The sequence below is a fragment of the Aulonocara stuartgranti genome (genome assembly GCF_965226115.1).
Source record: "Aulonocara stuartgranti genome assembly, chromosome: 5".
Taxonomy (NCBI): Eukaryota; Metazoa; Chordata; class Actinopteri; order Cichliformes; family Cichlidae; genus Aulonocara; species Aulonocara stuartgranti.
The window spans coordinates 5,178,963-5,205,110 of NC_138943.1; the positions used below are offsets into that span (position 1 = coordinate 5,178,963).

General features: G+C 39.5%; 1 protein-coding gene across 4 annotated transcripts in view; it reads left to right on the forward strand.

Annotated features, from left to right (window-relative positions):
* LOC309707119 (guanine nucleotide-binding protein G(s) subunit alpha-like) overlaps positions 1-24,539 on the forward strand; it is a 58,748-nt gene extending 34,209 nt beyond the window's left edge. For all 4 annotated transcript variants that reach the window (XM_082534249.1, XM_082534248.1, XM_082534250.1 and 1 more), the window contains 8 exons: positions 3,428-3,525; positions 15,927-15,981; positions 17,210-17,283; positions 17,411-17,469; positions 17,712-17,832; positions 18,698-18,828; positions 21,304-21,371; positions 21,994-24,539. In XM_082534249.1, the coding sequence (XP_082390375.1) occupies positions 3,428-3,525; positions 15,927-15,981; positions 17,210-17,283; positions 17,411-17,469; positions 17,712-17,832; positions 18,698-18,828; positions 21,304-21,371; positions 21,994-22,140 (753 nt within the window). In that variant the 3' untranslated portion in view covers positions 22,141-24,539. The remainder of the gene's footprint in view (positions 1-3,427; positions 3,526-15,926; positions 15,982-17,209; positions 17,284-17,410; positions 17,470-17,711; positions 17,833-18,697; positions 18,829-21,303; positions 21,372-21,993) is intronic.
* The last annotated feature ends 1,609 nt before the right edge of the window (positions 24,540-26,148 follow it).

The following is a 26,148-nucleotide window of genomic DNA, read 5'->3' on the forward strand; positions in this document are numbered from 1 at the left end:
TTCAAATGGTGCTTATTGCTTTCGATTGATCATTTATTCTGAAAAATGTTCATCTGCTTCTATTTTCTTAACTGTTTATCCAGTTTAGGGTTGGAGGAGCATTAGAGCGTTTCCCAGCTGACACAGCTTTTAGCTATCCTAAACTATAAATTCAAAGCCCTTAAATCCAGGATGCAATTACAGTCTCACTTGTTTTTACGTCATTACATTCAGTTTTTCTAAGTTGGTTCAGAAGGAAGTTAATGTCATTGTCACGATCATTAGACCTTCTGAATTCCAGCACGTCCAAAACGTTGCTCTGAGCTCTTCCCACAGTCTACAGGGATAAATTAAAATAACAATAATGAATAAGACTGTGTGTGTAAAGACAACAAGTAAGTGCATACAGTTCACCTGTATGCATGCACTTTGGGGACGATCAATCAATCGGATACAGCGAAACGTTAAAGTTAAAATCCACATGCGTAAAATAAAATAAATTCTAAAAACTGCAGTGGCGGATACATGACCAGTTAGTTCTTCTGTTAAGTAACAACTGTTTCCTGAGTTGAGCAGTGCCTTTTGAAAAAGTGTGACAGCACCTTAATGCCAAACATTTATGTCATGTGCAAAATCTCACTTTGTGCAACATGTCAGAAGATAAAAAGTTCCCAGGGTTAACTTTTCAGATGAGTGTACTATGAAGCAAGATTACCGGTAGTGGGTTTCTGTGGAATGCCGAGCTGAAAGCCAAAGTTTTGTGCGCTAATTGAACTTAGCTAGATTACCACAGTCGTTTCAGAATCACCGCGTTTAGAGCGTGCTCTAAGAGCGATAAAGATTTTCTGCAGAAGGAATGTGTTTTATACATGTAACCTGTTGATCCATACCTTTAAGAAGCAGACTCGTTGGGAACATGCGAACATGCAAAAGGCCCTGTGCTGCCAACCTTTCCCAAGTTTGTTTTATACTCTGCGAACTGCAGCTAATTGTGTTTTTAGCCTATGAGTAAAATCGTGTTCACTTTGATCTGGTGACGAATTAAACTTATTTCTACAACTCATGCATTAGGTCATGTGACCCACCTGAATGAACTGAGTAGCCTATAATATGTTTTATAGTTTCACACTTTGCACCTTTTGTAGTCATCAAGTTAGAAACACACAGCAGCTTCTGATAGCGTACCATAATTTAAAAAAAAAAACCCCAATCCCATGTCCTCTTTATTTGTTGCATTTTTGTTTAATTTCTTATATCCTGTATGTATCTTAATCACCTATCCCTCTGTCAGAAGTAGGCAACATTCAGTCTTTAAATTCTGTTTGTAGGAATAGTCAAGGGATACATCAAATGCCCCCTTTTTACATGAGCATGCGCAGAGCCTAAAAAAAGAATGGGTTAACAAAGAGAGCTAGTTACCCACCCTCCCCAGCTAATGTAGATGAAGCCTAGCTATACTGGACTTGCTACATAGCAAGTTATATCTCTCAGAGTGTTTTGATTCTAGCCCAGCTCATAGCCTTTAACTAGTCTTTACTTGTCGGACCAACTCTGCAGTGATAGGTGGAAAACACAGTGCCCAGCATTTGGTTAACAATTACACTGAAGCTGGTAACACTTTTATGGCGATTTTCAGTAACTTTGTCTATGTTACTTTCCACACACTAACAATAGATTGCCACTCATATACAGAACGTACAAATTACCCAAAAGGCCACTTCTCTAAAGTGAAAGGCTCAGCTGATAACCCATGACTTCTACTCATTCCATTATCCTACTTAATCCTTCCTGATTTTTTTTAATAGTATACAGTTTAACTCTATGTCTCATAATGGCTTCTTTGTGCCTGTCTCCATTGTATGTGACAATTCTAGATCACAGTGAAGATAGGCCCCTGCGTAGTGACAGTCTAGCCTTGTGTTGGTACAAAGCTCTCCGTTTCTACATGAACTCTGTGAACTGCTCTGTTTCCTGCTTATATCAGTTTGCTCATCTGCTGCTCCTCGGCGAGCCGGCCTTTAACTCCAAACTAAGCTGGGGTGTATCACTGACCCCTCGGCTGTCCTTAAACGGTTTCAGCCATCGAGAACCAGATGAAAAATACAGCTGTAAGAAAGGGACACAGGCCTGTCCAAGATCACACTCAACTTTTTCATGTATAACTAGTCACTAATATTAAGAGCAGATCGTTAGTTTGTCGGTCCTTCTGTATCCCGCCTTGTAAACGCTACATTTCTTGAACACTTTTCAGGCGATTTCATGAAACTGAACTCGGTTAAACTGATTACACTATAGTGATCAGGGTCACAGTGACATCACAGGAAATATAAACAAATGCTTAATCCAATAAAATAATTATGCGATGGCATTTTATATTTAAAAGGTCAAAGGTAAACTTCACTGTGACATCAGAATGTCCTGCAAAAGCTGACTAAATGCGACAGCAGTAAGTGTTAGTCACATTTGACCAACTTTAACTGCTTTCCCTTTATTATTGTAGGGTCTTTACCTTACAGTATAAAGCGCCTTGAGGCAGCGGTTGTTATGATTTTCCGGTATATAAATATAACTGAACTGAATTGAAGTGAACATTTGTGTGACGAATAGAACGTGTATACGCTACATGTAGTTGCAAACAATTATGTGTTAAGGCTAGCTTAGCACATATTTTGGACTGTTTGCTCAACTTTTGGAGGTCAACACAGCACATGTTGCTTCCTGTGTGAAAGGCCCTGTAAGTTAATGATATCCAACATCTGTAATGCATAATGCGTGGCCCAAAAGGCCCCCAAAAATCCAAAAACATGCGCTGTTGAGAGAGAGAAAGTGAGGAACATACAGACTAGGAGTTTATCACTTCCAGCACAAAGAAACATCTGACATACAACACTGGGTGATTTAGCCAATTGTAACTGGGTAACATAAGTTGACAGATGTAAGCTGAATTGCTAAAACGGTATGAAGTCTTAACTTTTACTGGCTCTACTTTGTTTAAAATGTCTAACCTGTCTGTCCGGCGCCCTTCATGGTCCCCTCGCCTCACAGTGAACAAAAATGGGGAAAAGTTGGAGATAAGCGTCTCTGCAAATTAGATCACGTTGCAGTTATTTAAAAATCAGGACATCAGAAATATTTTGTCTCATTTGATAATAATGATGTCTGGCTGTAGTTTCTCCACACACCTGCCGAAATCTGGGCGTGCACTTCTCCAAACACGCCCGTGCATTCCCAGAAACCTTGTGGATATGTGACGCATGACTATAGGGAGGGAGATTTGATTTATTGTAAATCGTAATTGAAATTAATTAATGCAACTTCAGGTGTTGGTGGAGGTTAACAACCATAAGGTGGTAATTCTTGTTTTTACAATCAGTTACCCTGTTTCCAGTCGCAGAAAGCCGCAGATCTCAGATGTGTTGCTGATCCAAACAAGCTTTTGTCTTTTCAGGAGTTTTATGACCACGCAAAGATCCTCTGGCAGGACGAAGGTGTGCGGGCATGCTGGGAAAGGTCCAACGAATATCAACTCATCGACTGCGCACAATAGTGAGTCTTTGCTTTTCTTATACTATTTTCACCTCTGTACGTACACTAGCAGTTAAATACGGGCACATTTCTAAGAACTTCCTTCTTCGGGTTTTGACACTCAAAGGTGAGACATATAAACCATTTAATGTGTGCTCTGGGGGGGGTTGGGTTGGGTTGTTTCCCTGTGGTTTATGTGAGCTCAATGTGTGAAGATAAATGGTGATAATGAATGCAGTGCTACTTTGTCAAGTGTATTTATTTTGGCTAGTTTATTTTAGTAGTTTTGTAGATCATTTCTTTAGGCTGGAAATAATGATGTGTTGTCTCTTTTTTCTTTTCTTTTTTCTTTTTTTTTTTAAAGGATTTGTGGACTTTGTTATGGTGTTGGTATTTTGTTAGTTGGTCCACCACTTTAGTATTGACTGAAATATTTGAGCTACCATTAAATTGGTTAATATGAAACCTCTGACTCACGTTAGTTGTCCCCAGTGGATAGTTCCCTTGTGGGGACACCAGGGGATTCCCTTTGTAGTTTGGACTAAAACCTTTCTATAAAGGTTAAAGCCACTTTCAGTATGAAATGTTGCAGGCAGTCTATACTTGCAGTTGTGGCTTGTGTATGCCAAAAATGGCATCACAGCTGCTGGTGTGCAGTGTCCTTTGGTGACGTTTTGGTTTGCCATGCACCTTCTAGCTTTTGTAACCTGAAGCCTGCGATTATATGTTCTGCAAAAAAAAAAACCTGCTTAAAACTTAGCAATCGCTTTGTTTGCATACTATTATGACCATTTAAATTTTCTTCTCAGTTTTGACACTTACCCATGCACGTGTTGACATAGCTTATTTATTAAAACATGGATTTTCCACATGGTAACGAGTGCTGTTGAGAGCATGCCAGAGCAACAGGTAGCAATAGACCCCAGCACATAGAAAACTTTATAGAAATATTGAATCCTACAGACAATAACTTTGTGCACATGAAAAACTGAAAATGAAGGCACGCACAGCATGTGGGCAAAGGCTTGATATTCAAGTGTTTATCATTGAAAAGTACACTGCTACTTCTTGTGCTCACATTTATGACTATGGTGCTGTGTTGACGTCACAGTTCCCTCAAGCAGCCACTAATGTGTCAGGCCAAACTGTGGCATAATTAGTAAAAATGTGTTCATTGCATTGGTTCAACTATTGTTCCTATTTTGTGCTAATTAGCAAATATTAGCTTAAATGTTAAGCTAAGGTAGTAAAAACGGTAAATGTTAGTGTCATAGCGTCAGCATTTAGCTTAGAGCACCTCAATGCCTCCATAAAGCCTCAAAGAGCTGCTAGCATGGGTGTAAAGAAGCATCACAGATGGCCGGTGTTGGTCGCACCAATTAATTGCGATTTTGGTCATTTTCTGACTAAAATTTGTGCTCACCCAATCTAAAGTTTCCATGATGCTTGGTTACAGATGTTCCTGCTGTGAATTGGACTGTTGAAAGGTTTCGTTTCCATGTGCTGGCAATTGGTTTTTTTCTGTCAGGTGGATTTCTGGTTAGTCTTTGCTAAACAAAGTGCAGACCTTTTGGATGGTGATAGTGTGTGTGTTTTCACTGATGGGGAATTGGTTAATCTTCCTGGAACATCTTTTTGTGTTTTCTGCATTGAAATTTGGAACATATTTAGAGGAACATTAGCTTGAACTTCCCCAACCCGTGCCGCCTGACTCTCCCTCTGCTGTTCCAAGCACGTTATCTTTCCCTTTGGTCTTTGGTCAGTCTGGCTTCATTATAAGACACAAAACGATCACATGCGTCAGTATGGGACGTGTGCTGACTGTTTCATTTGTCGTTGTGTGTTTAAAGCAAGTATCAAATATAAAAGCTCTCATAGCATTATATTCGTCATTTATTGCATGGTCATAGCATGCAATAAATGACTAGATATAACGGTGATGCATGAATTCAAATGGCATATTTTACTGTAGCAGCCGGTTAAGGGGGAACTATTTTTAAACTGCTTCACATATAATTAGTTATCGAGTTTCTAACCTTTGGGTTTAGATCAAAAGAGGAAGGAGTGAAGCAAAAAGTAAAGTTGTACTGCACAAATTCATGTTCAAATTGTAAGACTTTTGATATGTTACAAATAGTTAAATCAACTATTTGATGAAACGCTTAATGAATGACTTTGCCTCCCAGGATTTACTGTTAATCTGTAGGGACTACATGCCACCAAGTCCACTTTCAGCTCTGTGTGGCATGTTTTACATAAAATCTCACTGTAGTAACTCAAGCAATCAAATGAATGAGGAGTGAATTCTGTATACATTTCCAAAAAGTAGAATTAGAAGTTCTACTGCATGTGAAGTTGTACTTTGTGCCGTATTTTTGATGAGTGTACTCAGTTACTTTAGTTACTCAGTTACTGTCTTTGTGAGCGTATGTTGTCATTGGGGGGTGTGTATGCATGTCATTTCCATGTTGCAAATGCGACCACAGTTGTTTGTCGCAGTCACAGTTGCGTGTGTGTGGCACTCTTATGTTTTGTGGGAGGCGGGTGGGCTGACAGCACAGGCTGTCAGTGAGATGATCATGAAAAACCATCACTGTAAGAAGTGTGATTGAACACATGCGGCGTTTCACGCATCTGAGGAGAGACAGCGATTGAAAATGACAAAAGATCGAAAAGAGAGATTGAAATTGAATGAGGGTTTTCCTCTGTTGCAGGAACCCTCTCCTCCCTTCTCCTCTCCTCTGTCCTCTCTTCTCCTCTCCTCTCCTCTTCTCCACACCCAGCAGCCCCAGTGTTATGATGGATCAGATGTTGGGCTGGGTGGCCAGACCGGAAGTGCTCCCCTCCCCCCTCTGTGTGCTTATGTAAACGGAGAAGCAGAGAAAGAGAGAGGGGAGAGCTATTTTTAACCCAGGCAGGCTGCAGAAGGAGAAAGAATGAGCGACTGTGTTAGAAGAGAGAGACAACTTCAGCATTATTGATGAAGGTTGTTAGCATTAAATGAAAATGTCAACCCTGGATCAGCACAGGAAAAGTGAGGCCCACCATGTACACCTCCTGCCTCTCTCTTTGCAAAGATCACCTGACCCGTGTCATGATCGGGGGGGGGGGGGGATAAAATCAGGAAAAAAAAGGGAAGAAGAAGTTGACATGGCACTGATGCTTTGTCTCTGTGTGATTAGAAGGAAGTCACTGAAGCTTTTGCTCCGTCATGCTCCGCCGTGATGCATCATTATTGTTGCTGTTTTTCCCCTATGCATTGAGGATGCACTCTAACTGTAAGATGTTCAAATGCAAAGTCCACTCAGTGCCTCGTTGCCCCCTCTGCCCAACAGGGCTGAGGCGAAGGGTTTGTCAGGTTTCTATTGTCTCATCATATACAGTATAGCAGTGTGTAAGTGTCGCTGTAAGTGTAAGAATTTTCAAGATAAGTGGAAAAGAGAAAAAAATCGTAATTTTTATTTATTTATTTTTTCAAATTGCTTTACTCATCACTTCACAGACTCTGTTACCTCATACACATAACAAAGGCGAATCCAAGCTTCTTTTGGGCGCTCCCTTGCTAACAAACAGCATGCCACAGTGGATGGCTTCCCATACTTGATTTATGATTTTTATGCTGGTTATCCTTCCTGACCTAATCTCCGAGGGTTTTTTGTCTCCTGCTCGTCTTGAACCAGGGATCTTTTGCATGTCAGACAAATGCATAAATCACAAATCTATGGGCATAGTACAGCCAGGGGTATTATTCTAAGTTTCTTATATTATTTGTATAATATTCCTAACCTTGCAAATATCCAGGCTTGCAGTGGTAAAATTTGCAAGACAAAAATGGTACATATATCCAGAAAATAAGAGGGATTCTTTGAGATTTAAGACACAAATTTATAAGAAACAGATGTTTAAAAGAAAGAAAAGTTGCTTTTATTTTTGCCGAGCTTCCACATCATGTCAAAGTGGGACGTTAGAGGTTTTGTAGGCCTTATTTGGCGAGTCACAAATACACAACAGTGGTAGTACAGACTGCACTTTCTACAGTTTTACTGCTGCTGCCATGTTGGATTCCAAAGTTGGAGTTGGTGTGACTTTGCTGACTTTCCGAGTGGGAAGTCCAACTGGAGGGGGCGTTTGAGCTGAAAATCCAGTGGAATTCTGACTTTCCACTTCAAATGGCATGCAGCATCATTCCTAATATAAGATGGACTATTCAAATATAGTCTTTTTTGCAGTTGGGGTTAGCAATAAGTGTTTATTTTATAATAACCCTTACATTTCTTATCATCATAAGAAATGTAAAGCATTTTTAAAAACCTCTGTGAAAGGGGAATATCACCTGTCCAAAGCTTCAGTATGGTGAGCGCAAATTATATTATTATTTTAAGAAAGATTTAATTGGATCAAAGATCAAGTTGAAATGTATCTGACTGCTGTTCCCAATTTTATAAACTTTAGGAAATATAAGGTTTGCTTTATTTTTTTCCCCTAAGGGCATGCTGGGTAATCTGGCCAGGTAGTATGGCAGTGTGGAGGAGGCTCTGTGGCTACAGGACACTCAACAAGATGCCATAAAAAAGAGAGGGATTAAAAAGAGAGACTTGTTTAAGTGTTAGATACTTGTTAACTCAGAGAGGGTTAAATATTTGTGTGGTTTCTTTTATTTATGTGGTATTTATTGTATGACAACATGCAATTGTAAAAAGTGCAGCATGGCTAATCTTTTGAAAATACTGCCATATTGCTCAAAAATATTCCCAAACTTTTTCAATAATATCATAAATTTCACGCATTTTTCTTGAGATTTTATTTTTTTACCTAAACCTCTGTAAATTTCAGGATTTTTCCTCATTAATTTACCAAATTAAGAGAAATCACAATTAATTGTTGAATAAGTACCTGATTTTAAATATGTCGAGTCTTGCACATATTTTTGCAAATATTTATTTATAATACACCTCTTTTATTTTATTTTTATTTTTGATATTATTATGGCTTATTGGAGGATCAACTAACTGTTTTAAAGTCATGTCCTTAGTTGTAGCTTCTTGTCATCTCAGTGAAACATCTAAAGGTTACACCTTTTTTCCATGTTTTGTAAGACTTTAGTGTGGGTGGTAAGCAGATTTAATCTTTGGACAGAGACAGATATGCTTCTAAGCTAAGTGGCAGCTTGCTTTTTGTCTGCAGAGGCATCGTCTCCTCCATCTCTATAAAGCAGATTGCCACCAAATCTGAGCCCTTCCTTCAAATGAGAAGTAGAAAGACGCTTGTACTTGTGGCCTAAAGACAAAGAAATAATGCAAACATGTGGCCAAAAGGAAGTTATGGAAAACTAAGCCAATAATGAGATGTTGCTGACCAGTTGGAGACAACTGCATATTTGGAAACAGTGAACAAAGCTGTACATACTTTAGCACAAGTCCTTTGTAAGCTTTACACAGTCTTCACCTTTTGTGGATTTTTTGAAAATACCATGAATCATTTTGTGTTTGTTTATGATCATTGCTGATCATATGAAGATTGTTTTCCTGTAAGCTCTGTTCCTCACACCGAGAGGAAAAAATTGACTGGAGATCATTCTTTTAACTTTAAGGCAACATCAGCCTGAACTTAAACATTTGCTTCCCTGACTTTGTAACATGTAACAAACTGTACATCCAAAAATAAGTACATTATTCATGTAATTCCTCCGCAGGGGTCTTGTTTCATCTGTCTGACCCTGCTGTCATTTACACCGTCATTCTTCTTTACCTACCCTCTTTCTTCCTGTCTCACCTCCTTACACACACCTTCAGTGTGGAGTGGAGCTGTCAGGAAACAGATAATAAGTGAAATAACGTTAATTGAGTTCACGAGAACACATTACGTAGCTGCTTTTATTCTCAATCTGTGAAAAATATAAATGAAAGCTAATTTGAGAGAAAATGTTTTTTAAGCATTTGCTGAAGCTGTCAGACCGACTTTTATTTCTTTTTTTAAACGATTGATAAAAATGATTTGATGCAGAGCGTGAACTTTCTTCCAGGATATGCACAAGCATGTAAGGCAAGCATAATTGTTTGAGCTTTTCAGCCATGTTGACACACTGAGGTCAAGTAAAAAAAAAAAAACCCCAAAAAACTGCTGTAATCAGACACGGACAAGTTGCTGGTATAGTAGCCGGTGCACAGCTCCTGGTATGTGGCTTAGTAAACACGGAACAACGTAAAATTGGATAAATTAATTATTTAGTCTCTTGAACCAGAACGATATTGATGTTGTATATTGTTTAGGTCTCCTGTTACCTTATTGTCTGACTGCTTTTTTATTTTTAAATGACAGTATAGAGGTACCCGTTGTGTTAAAATATGACGAGGAGTACCTGACCTGAAGCTGGGAGTGAAGGTGTTTTGTTTTTACAGGCTTTTATTTTGAAGGACTCTTGCGAAACAGACTTTTTTATGCATTATTTTATGAAGCATTCCTTCCATATGCAACACTTTATTAACAAAAAAAATACATAGAATCTTAAACATGAGCCCCAATGAAATGCTAATGTTCCATTTGTTCATATATTAAAGTGGATAAAGTAATAATGTATTTGGGGGGGAAAGTAATTTTCTATTACTTTGTTAAAAATTAGTTGTGCCATCTATAATGCAAAATAACGTCAGGATTTTGCATAAAATAATATAAACAGCGCCACGCCATAGATTTGCAACACCAGATGTAGTGGATTTTTAATCTCTGCTATATATTTTGTTTGGTTTTCTTCTTCTCAAATGTTAGGAGTGTCTTTTTTTTAAATTGGGGGTGTTTGTAACTGTAGGAGAAGTCACTCAGAGACGTTACGTTTGTGCCGCCTGGCCATGATACCGGCCGAGAGTTACCACCGTGTTTATTAATTGTGGATTCTTTGAAACGTTATCCCAGCGATAATGTGCCAGAGTCCCCCTAAAGTACTTCTTTGGCACCCTCGTACTCCTCTTCTCTCCCCCCGTCCTTCCTCTGCTCTCGCCTCTCTCTGTCTCTCCGTGATGTGTGGCGGTGTTTGTGCAGGGACAGAAAATGGTTGAGATTGAGTCTCTGACTCATCCTGAAGGAGGAGGGAGGGGAGATGAGGGATGGGGGCAAAGACGAACTGATTTTTTTTGTGTTTTGATGGGGTGGCAGTGTCACTGTGTGTTATCCTGAAGATGTTTAAATGAAATTTCCAGGTGTGTGCAAGCTGCAGATGTTAAATGTGTAAATGTGTTTGGAGACGGGCAGCTGTGGGAAACTTTGCTGCTGCTGCTGTAATCTCGCCGTCTTGTGATTTTTCTGAATGCTGTTTAGATGTCTCGTGTTTACTTAGTTACTTTTCCTTTATTTTTCTTCTTGTCGTTGTCTTTCTTTCATTGAGTTTTGTATTCTTTTTTACTTTACTGTACAGGATTTGTATTTTCCTTTCTGGTCCTTTGGGGGGTTTTCTTCATTTTTATGCCTCATTTAAGGTTTCTTCGTGACTTTTCTCTGGGCTTTGTCTCGCTTTAAAAAGTTTTCTTCATGCTCTTGTTTGTTTCTTTTTTGCTTTCTTTTATTCTTTGATTTCTGATCATTTGTTCATCAATTAATTTCATTTTTTGTCACGTTTCTTTCCCATCTTTGTCAGTTTCTTTAAAGTTTTTATGCTCTCCTTTTACTTTTCTCTTTATGTTCTTTTTTTCCTCTAAACTTTCCATTCTTTTATTAATGTTTCACTATCCTGTTCATTTTTTTTTATTTTTATCTTTGATTCTTCTCTTTCGTTCTCTTTTTGTCTTTCTCTTTCACTCTGTTCTCGTCTCCTCCTACCTTTCCTACTCTTATAATCTGTTCACTTTTCTCTGTTTTCCTCGTGTGTTAGTTCTTTAATTGCCTTCCTTCTTTTTTTGTCCTTTTCTTCTCTCGCGCACTTTTCCCTCTGTTTCCTCTAACCCACTCCATTCCCTGAATTTCTTTCTTTCTGTCTCTTTGTTGCTCGCTCCATTCCTCTCTGTCCCCTTCTTCTGCCTTTCTTCCCTTCTTTTCCCTCTCCTCTCTCTGTCTGTCTCTCCCTCTCTCTGGCCTCTCTCCAGCAGCACAAGATTTGGAGCCGATTGTCTATTTATAGCGCCTGTGGTTCTGTCGCCATGACAACCAAGCTGGAGGCCAGGGCGCCAGGGAGCTATTTTTGGAGCAGCTCTGTAATGTCAGACATAGCCTTCTCTCTCTTTCTTCCCTCTCTCTCTGGATGTGGTGTGTGTTTGATTAAGGATCGGCTGGCGAAGCCTTCGGTTTGGTCTGCTCGTCGCAGTGTGAAGCGCTAACGTACAAAGAAGCGGTAACCCCCTCAAGTCTTGCACCGTCCCCCTCCCCCCACCTACCTATTACCTCCACCTTGAGGAAGCACCGAGACCATTTTTTTGTTGGGTTTTTTTGTATTTATTTTTTTGAGTGGGCTCGGTGCTTCAGAGGCTTGTAAAGCTTCAGTTTTCTCTCGTGCAGCTGAGATTGATTTCAGGCGCCTTAAGTGACACGTTTGAGTGTCTGCAGTGAGATTTGCAGCAACAATAAAGACACAATTTAAAGCCCTGTTAACGTAAAAAAAAATACTAAACTGCATTTTTTGTAAATCTGAAAAAACAAATTTAAGTGTTAATAAATGGCCAAATTATTGTCAGTAAAATTGACACTAAACTATATTTAAGGATTTAATACTTAAATTTACAATTTTAAAATGTATCCTTTTTTTTTGTAAACTTCTAATAATCTTTTAATTTGTTTTCACAGTTTTCCTGTTTTACAGTTTTACTGTTAATCAGCTTCTCGGGAATGTGCATTTTCTGTATTTGTAAAGGTTTTTGAGCGTCTTCATTTTTTACTTTTGTGTAAAGACATGGTGGTTGAACTTCTGAAAACTTGCTTGGACATGAATAGATTTGAGGAGATGTGGAAAGAGGCGCTTTTTAGGGACGCAATCCTGCTCGCTGATTTGTGTGTGTCTGCGTGTGTGTTGTCACACAGCGGAGCTGCTCGGACGCGGTGGGGCAAAGTTTTCCAGATGCTGTGTGTTTGTATCTTGTTATACTACAAACCCTGATACAGGTTAAAATACTTTAATTATTACTCTGGTACTATTAAACTGTTAACACAGTTAATGTGTTCTTTGATCAAATACTGGCTTTTTTTTTTTTTTAAAAGAGACATTTCATAACTGTTTCTCATATGAAGGTAATTTAAAATTAAAGTACTATGATCTGAAAATTTGGCTCCCTAAAAACATAAAAACCTGCTCCGTCCTGTTACGTTTGATCTGTTTCTGTTTTATCCTTACCAGCTGTAAGGTTGCAGGCCGGACGACACAGTTGTGTGTCAGAGTAATCTAATACTGAGTAGAGATGAGGACGTATGAAAGCTCATAATCTGAGTAATCCTTTGTTCTAATACTGCCACTTTTACAAGATAAATGCATTATGGGAGTGTTGTCAGCTATGTTGGGACAGTGCGCTGCTGCTGTTACGTTTTTTTTGTTTGTTTGTTTTTCAACACATGAAAAAAACAAAAACAACTTCATCATGTTCAAAATTACACGTGCAAAGCAGATCCAGTTAAAAGGTGTTTTCATAGCAGTCCAATAGGCTTTAATTATTGTAGCAATAATATAGAAGAAATTTGGTAATTGAACTTTTGTTAAAAAAAAGTCTATTTTTTAAAATATAATTGATAAAACATGTGATTTTTATTTTATAAATTTGAACAAGCATATTTAAATATCCTTCAGGGTTGTTTGTGTGGCAATAAAACAATGAATCCAAATAAAGAATTGAAGTAAATATGACATTTTAAAAATATGTAAATGCTAGAGTATTTATTTTTCATTTTTCCACAATCGTGGCCTACATTTATTGTATCTGCAAAAAAGAAGAAGAAAAGAAACCCAAAGAAAACAGAAGAATGAATTTTAGCTTTTCTTGTAAATACTGGGTCATTTTTAGCTACCAGACAAGTGACCTGTGTATATTTCCAGAGTTTAAGTCACCCTGTCTGCTGCCCAGAATAACCCTGTGGATATACATAACACCGTAGACCTCTCTGTTACTGGGGCAGCCACTATTATTTAGTTCATCTTAGTAGGCATGGTTATTATTGGCACTTCTCCTATTAATAGGGAGAAGTGCTAAAAATTGAGCAGTGTGTTTGTCCTGGGCGTGTTGATGCCTCAGACCGGAGCTGTAGATAAACAAGATTTTGGCCTCAGCAGATGTTGGGGGCAGGCATGTTAACTCTCATCATTAGAGCTGTAGCTTTCACCTTCACCCAAAATGAAAGTTTTGTTGTTGAGGTGCTCACTAATAATGTAATGTTATGGGCTGAAGTTTGACTCGAAGGTGCTGAGGTGTGGGAGCACCTGAGCCACTTGGCCCCTGCAGAGAGCGGCTGGTACCAGACCGGCTGACTGCCTAATGGTCTTTCTGTGTGTTTTACATGAATATCTGTGTCAGTGCGCATTTGTGCAGAGAAATGCGCATGGCCCGCTCTTTGTCTCTGCGAACCCTTTCTCCTCCCTCTCCTTCCTGGCTCAGGGGTCTTTTTGTCCGTTTGTCCAGCACTGTAGCGCCTGCAGACGCAGCCCCCCGTTCCTCTCAGTGTGTTACCTGCAGCCCTTCTGTCACATTTCACCCCTGCCCGCAACATTCCTAGTTATCTCAGAGGGGGCTGCATACCTGTTCTCTGAGAGGCGGCTGCAGGCCAGTGTCTTGCCTTGCTAGTTGTAAGAATAGAGCGTAGACAATTATTCAAAGCAGACAGCCGGGCGGGCCGGGGAACAGAGTGGGAACGCAGTATGTTAGCAACTACTCTGTAACAAGCAGTCAGGGATTACTTAAAGCATTTTGGTTGGTGAAGCTTTGCAGAGATTTAAAATAAAATTGGTTAGATGAAGTTGCAAGCAGTGCTTTAACACATCAAAGCCATGTCTGTTCATTTTTTTTTAAATTAGCAAGCATTAACTGTGTGGCTACACTTTAACACTACTGCACTATAACCCTCATCCCTGCTTAAAACATGCTGCTCAGGGGAAAGCTTTAATATTTAAATATTGTTCCGGAATTTTGTGAAGTAGAAATGCATCAGAATAAGGTACATTAAAGTACATTAAGGTTAAAGTACAATAAGGTACAATAAAGTACATTTAGCATATTTGGTGTTTTATTTTAACAATTTGTATGGAGGTAATTTTCAAGTTTCTTTCTACAGAAAGACTCCCATTGCATTTCAAGCTATATCTGTCGGAGACCCTGTAATTATTTGTACTGCATTTCACGTCCATTCAGTATTTACTTGAGATCTTGTTGTTTAATATAACATGGTAACACACACGAGGAAGGGCTAAAGTTTAATATGCAAATGTTTAAGTTTGAGAGCAGAATCCGTGATTGAAACATTTGCATGATATTAAAGCTGCGATTGTGAAGTTTTCAGCTCAGTTTCTGTAGGAAAACTGCAGCACTTGTGCTCGATCAGTGCAGGCGAGTGCGACACTGCTGCTTAAAGATAATCACCAAATTCCTTTCGGTATAACTGGCCTGAATTCAGCTCACTCCTCTTTCCATGCCACAGCTGAGCAACTCTTCTTTGATAATGTTTACCTCTTTACATCTGAAAGTCCCGTCCGGACAGCTTGGAAGTTTAATTTTCCACCTTCATTTTATTTACATGCATGTGCAGTGGCTCGAAGGGAGATGATAGGGAAGTTGTTTTTTTTTCCTGTGTGAAAATCTTATTAATGCTGGTGTGCATGTACACGACGGGTACTAGTGTAAAAGTGTCTGTGGTCCAGACAACTCCGAAAGAGTCGTCAGGCTGCCTCACACACCTTGAAAGCATACACCCGTTCACACAGACCATTAACATGCATTTGGGTAGGCGCTCTTCAAAATATGAACGCGCTGTAGGCCTGCATACCCACCCACGCACACACACACACACACACACACACACACTTCTCCTTCTGTGCAAGTACTACTACAGCAGCTCCATTGACGAGGCTTCTTCAGTCTGACAGAGCAAACGGCTGCCGGTGACTCAGACTGGCTGCCTCTGATCTCGCTGCGATTTCAAACACTCGCCCCCTCGTGGCCATTCAGGGACTCATATCCTCCATGTTTCCCGAGCTCTCATTGCTGTGCTCGGCAGCAGCGCTCGGCCTGTGTTTGTGTGCGTTTTTGAAGCCAAACTCTTCCAGTCTGATAGGTTGGTGAGTTAAGGAGGATTTTAAGTTGCGTTTACAGTTCAGTAGGTTTTATTTTGAAGATTACTGTGGTTAGTTAAAATGGACTGATTTACTGTGAAAGTAAGCAATACATTAGTTTTATTGTAATATTGTATATATATTTTTTCTATACAGTTCCAGCTGAGATTTAAAAGCTTTTGTGTTGTCTTTGCAGCTTCCTAGACCGGATTGATGTGGTCAGGCAGAACGACTACACACCCACTGATCAGGTGAGGCAGTCAGCACTCAAACACCAGTTATAACAGTTTTTATCATTTTTATTTAGTTTTGTAAGTTTCAGTTATATTCTGTTATTTTATTGTTTAAAAATGTTCACCAGTGTTTAGTATATTCTATAATGTTCAAATTGAGCAAAAACGAAAATGGAGAGTAGTTTTTGTTTTCTATTCCAGTTAATCAAAATGTTTTTTTCTCTTGTAGCTTTCATTTTTTGAGTTTTAGTTCACTGTAATAACACAAACAGGATTGAAGGTGATGAACCACCAGAGCAACGCCTGCCAGACATTTGCATTTATTCACCAAACTCAAATAATATTGCAATAACAACCTGTAAGCAGATTTTCAGGTTCCCATCATGACACACTCATGCTCTGTGTATATTATTTGGAGGCACCTGTGCCTTCCCTTCTGTGACGTGTCAAAGTTTAATCTTGGGGAAACTCGAGAAGAAGTAAAAAGTGTGAGTGTGTTTAACTGTGTAGCCGGAACCAGACAAAGGATGTGAACTGCAGTACACGTCATATCATACGTGAAACGAGCGTGTGCAGATGGAGAAGTTCACGTCCCAACGACCCGTGTGGACGTGGAAAGCATGAAGAGACCTTCATGACGGCATTGTAATTACGCATCACCACTGAGGGCAGCAGAGCCGTGCACAGGGCATGTTTGCATATAGAAAATCATAGTTGGTGAATACTTTCTAGATTTTTATGTACAATCAGCTGTGATTAGCGTAGAAGCGAGTAAGAACAGTGCCGTGGGAAATGGAAAGTGAATATAGAAAAATTAAAAGTAAAATGAGTGTGGAATTTATCTGCTTTTATTTGATTTAGATAGCCAGATAAAACTTTGAATTTGATTGTTTTTGACCTGTTTTTACAAAAGATCTACTCATCTACAAACACTATTCATTATTAGGTGTTATTATTCAGTATGTCTTATTGAAAATGGACTATATGCACAGCTTCTTTTTAAAATTATTTTATTTATAATGTGTATCAATACTGATAAGTGCATAATATGAACTGTGTCACACATCCCGGCATTTAAGTTTAAATGCTGTTCCCTAGATGGACTTTCAAGACGCACGCATCAGTTATCTTTATTTGTTTTATTTCCTCACGAAAGTCGACTTCTTGCCCATTTACTGCCATTTTATGCTTCATTGTCCACTTGTGCTTCCTTTAACCCTCCTACTCCTTTTTTTTTTTTTTTCAGGACCTGCTAAGATGCAGAGTACTGACATCTGGGATCTTCGAGACAAGATTTCAAATAGACAAAGTTAATTTCCAGTGAGCAACCTCAATGTTTATTTATCACGATGTGTGCGATAGAGCGAAAGTAAAAAAGTCAAATAAAAGGATTAATACTGTTTTAAAAGTGTAAATATAAAACTTTTTAACTTCCTCTGTCTCTCAGTATGTTCGACGTTGGAGGTCAGAGGGATGAACGGCGAAAGTGGATCCAGTGTTTTAATGGTAGGAGATGATCCTGAATTATTTCTGAAGTATCTAACACTCACTTTGCTGCTTTTTTCATGTCATTGGGTTTATAAAGTTACTAAAGCAGATATATATGTAGTGTTCAGCAATCCGTAACTGGATTGAAGCATGTGCGTTCATTTAAAGTCCAAGTTGAGAACAAGGTTGTGTATCTTGAGTTTTTGGGTATTTTTATTCATAGTGGTTTTATTAATCCTGCTCTGTGTTGTGTGCCGCAGATGTGACAGCTATCATCTTTGTGGTGGCGAGTAGCAGCTACAACATGGTGATCAGAGAAGATAATCAGACTAACAGACTACAGGAAGCCCTCAATCTTTTCAAGAACATTTGGAACAACAGGTCGGAGACAAATTTTTCTTTGGACACATTTCTTTCTTTTCTGTTTTTGTCTTTTTTTGTTTGAAGGTGAGGAGACAAAAGGGAGTCATAAAAGCCAAGAAATGTTGCTAAAAAGACTATAGAAACTAAATGCTGTGACACTTTGGTCCCTTTCTAGCTCCCTTTATGTAGAAGGTAAAGGGAGCAGACATAAGAGCAACTTAAGAGTGAAGTATATGATTACTGTGACTGGTAGTTTTCCATTGTTTGGGCTAAAAGAAAGTCATATACAACAATACAATACAATAATAAAACTTTTACTTTGAGTTGAGAGGAATGCCTAGTTACAAGCCATCTTGCACACAGCAGGGAAATACGGGGGAAAAAACAAAGATAAAATAGGATCAAAAGAACATGAGACATGATGTGAGCTTTCTGTTAGCTGTGCAAATGAAAACACAAATCAAGCTGGGAAGGTTTGTCATCTGAGGGGCTGCTGCTTTTGCTAGTTTGGTAAGAGAAGTCATTTCTTTTCAGAGATAAGTACAGTAAATTTAAACAAAGCGCTCGATACGTTTACGTGAACGGTGCACTAAAAAATTCTTCTGAAAATCAAGAAAATGTGAAATTTCTGATTCAGGGTGTATATGTAGAGGGACAAAGCTCTGAGCAGACACCATGTCCGCCTTTGACTCCATATGGGCTGTTTATGGCAGAAGCTCTAAGACCTTTTTAACCCAGAACTCCAGAGAGTAAATTATTGCCGTGTTCTCCAGCCAAAGTCTATTAAAATGTAATTTCTACTTTTAAAACAGTGACTCTCCAGCAACACATGTTTTGGGTCTGAAACTAACCTTGGTCTGAACTTGCTCACTTCCCTCCGCAGGTGGCTACGGACCATTTCTGTAATCCTCTTCCTGAACAAACAGGACCTGCTTGCTGAGAAGGTTTTGGCAGGAAAATCTAAAATTGAGGAGTATTTCCCAGAGTTTGCACGCTACACTACGCCTGATGATGGTAAGGCTGGCGCTCTTAGATCTGCTCATCTTCATCTTGCTGTCAGTCTTTTTTTCCCCCCAAACATTATCCCTGATGATATAACATCCCCAGAACTGTCCACTTTAATACAATAATATTTATATAGCTCCTGTTAACAACTTTCATCTCAAGGAACAAGTTAGAGAGCGTACAACATCAGAGGGAGAAGCTGTATTATCCAAAAGTTCACTATGAACAGGCACTCCAGAGAGACCACCAGCAGACCGAGACTCAAAGAGGGGAAACAATCCAGAGATGACAAAGAAACGGAAGCGTGGCTACAGCATGAACAAAAAACTGGAGAGTACACTTTATGATGTGCAGATGTTGCATATAAACCGACCAGAGCCAAAGCCAGAATAACAAAGGGATGGTTCATGATCACCTAATACAGTCCTCCCTGGGAGCTGGTTCCACAGCAAAGCAGCCTGATATCTGAAGGCTCTGCCTCCTGTTATCCAGTTAGATCGTGTGTCCGTGTGACTTCACGGCCGGAGCTCTTGGTTAGTTTGAGTTCTGAGTGCTCCATCGAAATGTCACACATGCTAACGCCCGCAGTGCACTGACATGTTAATATTAGGGGTGCAACGATATTCGTATCGATATTGAACCGTTCGATACAGTGCTTTCGGTTCGGTACGCATATGTATCGAACAATACAACATTTGTAATTTATTTTATCAATTTTCCTTCTGACGATGCTGTCTGTGTTGAGCGCTCAGTGAATCTGTGTTCGACTACTCCGCCTAGGCTGCACTGTCGAGCGCAGATCCACTGAGCGCTCAACACAGACAGCATAGTCAGAAGGAAGAGCGCAGGGCAAGCTAGCGAGACAGAAGTTAAGCTCTACTTGCAACAGGCAAATTGAACCTCATTCAGATCTGGCGTTTGGAATTATTTTGGTTTTCATGTGACGTATGACCCTGAAGGTAAGCGAGTCATGGACTAAAGTAAAACAGTATGTTGGATGTGCCATGCAATGCTCAATTACATTGGTGTGAACTAGTGTGTTAGCGCAGTTAGCTCGTTAACGTGTTGGCCGTCTAGCCCCATGCACGGAGCGATCGGCGGTAGCTCGTTAACGGAGATTTGCCGTGTTGTGGCGTTAAGGTCATTTCAACGAGATTAACCTGAAAGCACTAGTGGGAACACAACGAATATGACTGCACATTTACGCCGACATCATCCTAGTGCAAAGACAAGTGGAAGCAGACAAAAAAAAGCAAGCATGCTACTAACTTTAGCCGAGTCATTTAGACAGCTGTTAGCACATGATTCTCCTTATGCTGCTGAGAATATAGCCCAGAAGAAGTGGATAGTATAGCTTTTATTTTGGAAAGAGCCATTTCTCTGTAATAAACTCTCTTTTCCAAAGATGAGTGATTCCTCAATCAGATACAGGGCTTGCAATATCGCTAGCCCGACGTCCTGGAGCTAGCGATTTTTTTCAGTCGGGCTACCAAAATCTTTCTCTTCCCTGCCCGTCGGGCTATTGTAGGAAAAATATATGTCAATGCTTTTGCATTCTTTCAGAAATGTAGCTGGGTAATTATGTCATTGGCATCGGTGAGCCACTGTCAATATGTGACATATCGAAGTCGCGTTTGAATTTGCGCTTCTGTTTTTTTGCTTTCACTTTGCAATCGTACGAACTGTGTATAGAGAGCGACAGCACTGATCTGTGAGTGATGATAATTTGTGCACCAATTCCTCTGACATCGTCTTATTAATCGTTAGCTTACTATGCAAACATGACGCAGCAAGCTTAAACATGTGAGAGGTTGATCGCGCAGAGAATCGCTGAGCTTATGTGAGTCCGTGTGTAAAAGCATTTCAGTTCTGCTGAGCCAAATAAGACAGGTCAGGGTGAAGAAGTGACAGCCAAAGAAAAGCTTACCACAAAATGGAGAAGTTATGACAAATCAGACTATAAGGCAAAAAGAAAGTGCAGCTTTATGGTTTCATGGACAAAATAATTTCTGTGGCTGCAATATGACAAGCTAAATAACCAGGGCTGCACATAAGTGGTCCGCAGGTGCGCATTCGCTGTCAAAATAAAAAACACGCACAAGGGTTAGGGTTAAATTTAAAAACTGTACTTTTGAGTTAAAATATATATTTATAATTTTAATAAATGACAAATTAAGAAGGCATGAACATTTTTTTTTGTATCGAAAAAATATCGAACCGTGACACCAAAGTATCGAACCGAACCGAACCGTGAATTTTGTGTATCGTTGCACCCCTAGTTAATATGTAAACATGCTGAGGTTTTTCTCCTCACGCTCAGTGAAAATCAGTAGTTACGGTCCTGAGATCAAGTAAAGTATTGGCCATTTTTACCAGTTTAACTCTAATGTGGTTTATTCTGTGGTAACAGTGCTGCACCGTGTGACTATTTAATGCTGCAGCGTGAAGGTGACTCGAATGTGACCAGATTTCTTCTTCCAACAGCAATACCAGAGCCAGGTGAAGATCCCCGTGTTACCAGGGCAAAGTACTTCATACGGGATGAATTTCTGGTGTGTACAAAAGTCAAAGAGGCAAAACCTGTTTTGCCTCTTTGACTTTAGTTTCCCTTTTTTCTATTCTTTATATGACATAAAAGACTAATATGAGGTTTGAGTTATATTCCTGACAAAATTCCTTTAGAGGCTGATTTACATGGGATGTGGTTTCCAAATTGGCTTGAACTCCACTCAGTCTCTCTACTCTGGCACTGCTGAAGGAGCTGAACATAGTTTCAGTGTTTTTGAGCATTTGATGGACCGCTTATGTCCCAGAGATGTAGATTTTGTCACTACACCAGAGTACATAAACTATCAATGTGTATCAGTGGGTGAGTATAATACCTGCCACTGGAAAAAAGTTCTCCCTCAGTTTGGTGTTAGAATAATTATATTTTAATGAGTATACTGCATATATAAGTGTTCTCTGATTTTCGCCCATAAGGTTTTTTTTAACTTTGGATATTAGGAATGTATGACAGCTCAATAGTTACATTAAAAAAATACATGATAATATAGAAACGATAATTTACAGATACTCCCTTCTATATAATAAAAAGTGGTAGACAAGTTTAGATCAGCGTTACTCTGCGGGCATCGTCAGTACCAACTAGTCTTTGTGTGTCTCTTTTCTCAGAGGATCAGCACAGCCAGCGGAGACGGGCGGCATTACTGTTATCCCCACTTCACCTGTGCGGTTGACACAGAAAACATCCGCCGCGTCTTCAATGACTGTCGCGACATCATACAGAGGATGCACCTACGGCAGTATGAGCTCTTGTGATTGGCAGCGGCGTCCAATCTTACCTAACTACCTATCATCATACCTAGCTAAACACCCCCTCCCGACCAGTTAGCCAATCACTCATCCACTTCCACCAACTTCACCTAACATCTGAGCAAGCAACTGAGCGCCTTGCCCTCCCCTCCACTCCGATACAGCTTCTCCCGATAAACACAACTGCAGAAAAGCTGAACAGCGGAAAGACTCTTTTCAAAACAAAGGAAACGTTGTTACAGATACACCACATCATCAACTATCAGCCTGGACTGACTGCTGTACTCAGCCACACTTTGACCCAGGAAAGAGGGTCAGGACTGGAATCCCTGAGTGTAGGCGAACTCTCCTTTTAGCTCTCTCTCAGTTAAATGAACACACATGCTCACAGGTACACAAACACACACAGATATGAGAGACGACTTCAGATAGGTTTTAATACAGCAGTAAGACGCATACACTCTCACAGAGCCTTTCAAAAGTCAAGTTCTACTGCTTTCCAAAGTCGGCAGAGGCTAAATTGAATAATGCCTTCTGAGAGGGACGAGTTTATTCACCTAGTGCTGAACACGAAGGAAGGGAACGGCAGACAGCGAGGGTGGCAAAATGATACAGAGGAGGGCTGTTTTGTGCCCAGAGATGGACAGATGGACTAATTGACTAATGGCTGCCTGCGGACGTGAGCGTGACTCTAACAGAAGACCACACGGCTCTTCAAGAATCCAACCAAGGAGGGATGCAGAAAACAACAACAGAAAAAAATAAAAAAAATAAACAAGATGAATATCATACAATGCATAAACTCATGCATACCAGTGAACTTCATGCAGTGCAAAAAATCCAAGCTATATATATAGATATTTATATATGTGTGTATATAAATATGTATATATATATATATAAATATATAAATATAAATATTATATATTCCTGTAATAACGCAATTCAACTTTTAAGTTTTTGTTAGTTTTTACCCCATGTTGTGTGTGGGTGTACACTGTGTGTGTGAGATCTGCCTTTGTGCACCATTTAAACCTCCAACAGCCACACACACACATACACACATATATAAAATATATACATCCTCGCCCCCTTTGCTCCAGCTGCTATTTGACAACTATTGAATATGTGGAATTTTTATTTAACAAGGAAAGCATGACGACGCAAAAGGAACGTACGAAGTTGAAGAAACGACTCGTCGGGGCTGGATGCGACATTCTGACCTGGCAGCACACACGGACACACTAACACACACACCCGTGCACATGCACTCACAGGCCTCCTTGTCCACACTATGACCCACCTCCACACCGTTTACCTTTCGTCTTGTTCTCTCACTTCTCCCATTCCCACCTCCTCCCTTCCTGGCTTTAAGTACGTCTGTCTTTATTTTACTGCTGGACTATTATTCCTGTACAGACTGTAAAATGTATTATTTTGTACAACTTTATTGAAAAAAAAAAAAAAAAACTTGTAGAAGATCCCTGTGCCTTGATCACGACTGTACGTGTAAAAATGAGCTAATATGTAAGTTATGTTTCACTGCGCTGTACAGCTGGACGGGTCTGTCCCACCTCGTCCGGGCTAGCTCACCCCTCCCGCTGGGGAGGGTGGTTGTGGGGTGGAGGGGGACGGGGAACGGGCATCGGATCGGGCGGAGGCCTTTCGTCTGTTGCTTAGTTTCCATTTTATTCCCACATTTGTTTGTTCGTTGATTCATTTGTTTTGTTTTGACTCTCCTCTGGTTTATATGATAGCGTTGGAAAAAAGAAAAATGAAGGAAAAAAGATAATAAGACACACCACTTTAATGCTGTGTAGTGAACGATACTGAATCCTAACACAATTTAATATATATATATAAAATATATGTCAGATTTTATATTTTATATATATGTACTGTACACTTACCTCCCCATCACCCTTGTGAGCTGTCGCCCGGGTTTCCTTTGCTTTCTGTCCGTAACCTGCAAATATTTTCAGGTGGTGGCAATTCTGGGTGCAGCGGGGTGGGTGTTCATTTCTCTTTTTTTTATTTTTAGCTTTAACTCTTTTGGAGAGGAGGGAAATATCCAGTTGCAAAACATTGCTTGTTTCTACATAAACCAAATTCTTTTTGCTCAAACAAGAGGAAACGGTTGTTTTAGTCTTTGGTTTGTTCTTAGAAATCGGTATATTAGATCAACATTACACGAGCTGAAGCAGTCGCTGTCTAACACCTCAGCCACGCAGTGAATCCAGTCCTTAATGATTAGTGGGGGGATTCATATTTTATTAACCTTATTTTCTTTTCTTTTTTTTTTATCACAAGTGGTAACTGTTCAGAGTATATCATGTTTTATTCATATAGAGAAAGAACAAAGAGTGCATAACAAATTAAAAAATAAAAACAAAGTCACATATACACTCACCAGCCACTATATTAGGTACATCTTGCCTGTACTGGGTTGGACCTCCTTTGGCTTCAGAACTGTCTTAATTCTTCATGAAGAAGGTGCTGGAAAAAGATTCCTCAGAGATTTCAGTTTATAGTCATATGACAAAATCGCACAGTTGCTGCACATCCATGATGCAAATTTCTCATTCCACCACATCCTAAAAGTCCTCTGTTGGGTTGAAATCTGGTGGCTGTGGAGGCCCTTTGAGTACAGTCAATATTTTAAACACGTTGAAGAAACTAGTTTGAGATTATTCAAATTCTGTGAAATTGTGCTTTATATAAAGGAGATGGTTCAACTGTGATCATAAAGGAATGGATATGGTCAGCAACAATACTTGCTGTTTAAAGTTTGGTACTAAAGGGCCAAGAGTGTGCCAAAAAAAGTCCCCACACAATTAGACCACCAGCAGCCTCAAGACACTCACACACGGCAGGATTTATCCGTGCTCTCATGTTGTTTAACCCAACGTCTGACGTCTGCAGAAAACAAGACTCATCAAGACGGAACATTTTTCTGCATACCTTTGTTGTAATGAGTTATTTGGGTTATCGTCTTACCTGTCTTGCCTTCCTATCAACTTGAAGCAGACTGGCTATTATGCAGAGCACCTCTGCTCAGTGGATATTTTCTGTTTTTCAGACTAGTAGTAGTCATTTTAATTTAAAAAAACTCAAGGTAAAAATTATTAAAAGAAAATCAATTCTACAAATACGAAAATATAGAACAAGTGAAAGAGCAGCATGTTCACAATGGACTTGACAGAAACTACGAGGCACCTCAGACTTGACTAAAAGGTGAATTTTAAGAAATGATTGCTGCTTTCTGGATGAGCCCTGCAAAGTCTTGTCAACTTTGGTTCTTAGTCAAGAGCTGGGGTCTGAAAGAAGTTTGGAGGAGGACCTCAGTGACCTAGAGCCACAGTATGGTATTAGAACTATTGTTCTATATTGTGGTGCTGGCTGATCCATGGAGTTCTTTAAAAGCAAATGATAAATAAATTAAATCTGTGATTTGCGATCATCCCAAAAAGTCAAAGATTTTCTTCATACAGCATAAGTCAAACGTTTCATGGCATTATCGACTAATGTGGCAGCGTGGCAGATCCACATGTTGGCAATAATAAATATTCTCTTTTTGAGAGATGTAGCCAAAGAGTAACATGTAACGAGAGAGAAAAGGGAATAAAAGAGGACCTAAGATGGAGCCTTGAGGAGCACCACATTTAATGGATTTTCTGTAAGTATATAATTATAGGCCTGGAAACCAATGTCCCTTCTTTAGTTTGGGACATTGGTTTCCAGGTCCATGGACTATTGCTTTTACCAAGGTATACCTCATAACTGGCAACAGAGCGTATGGTTAGTTTTGATACTTTTTTTATGCTTTTTATATTTACATATTTGCCAAAGTCACATATGAGTGGGGATTTTACAAGAAAAAAATTATATTTTGTAATTGAGTTTCTACAATATTTGCTAGTTTTCCATAAGTCATTTTTCCTGTATGTTGTACATCTTAGAGCAGTGAATAATAACACAAGATTTTTATATTCAGACATCCAAACCGCCACACAT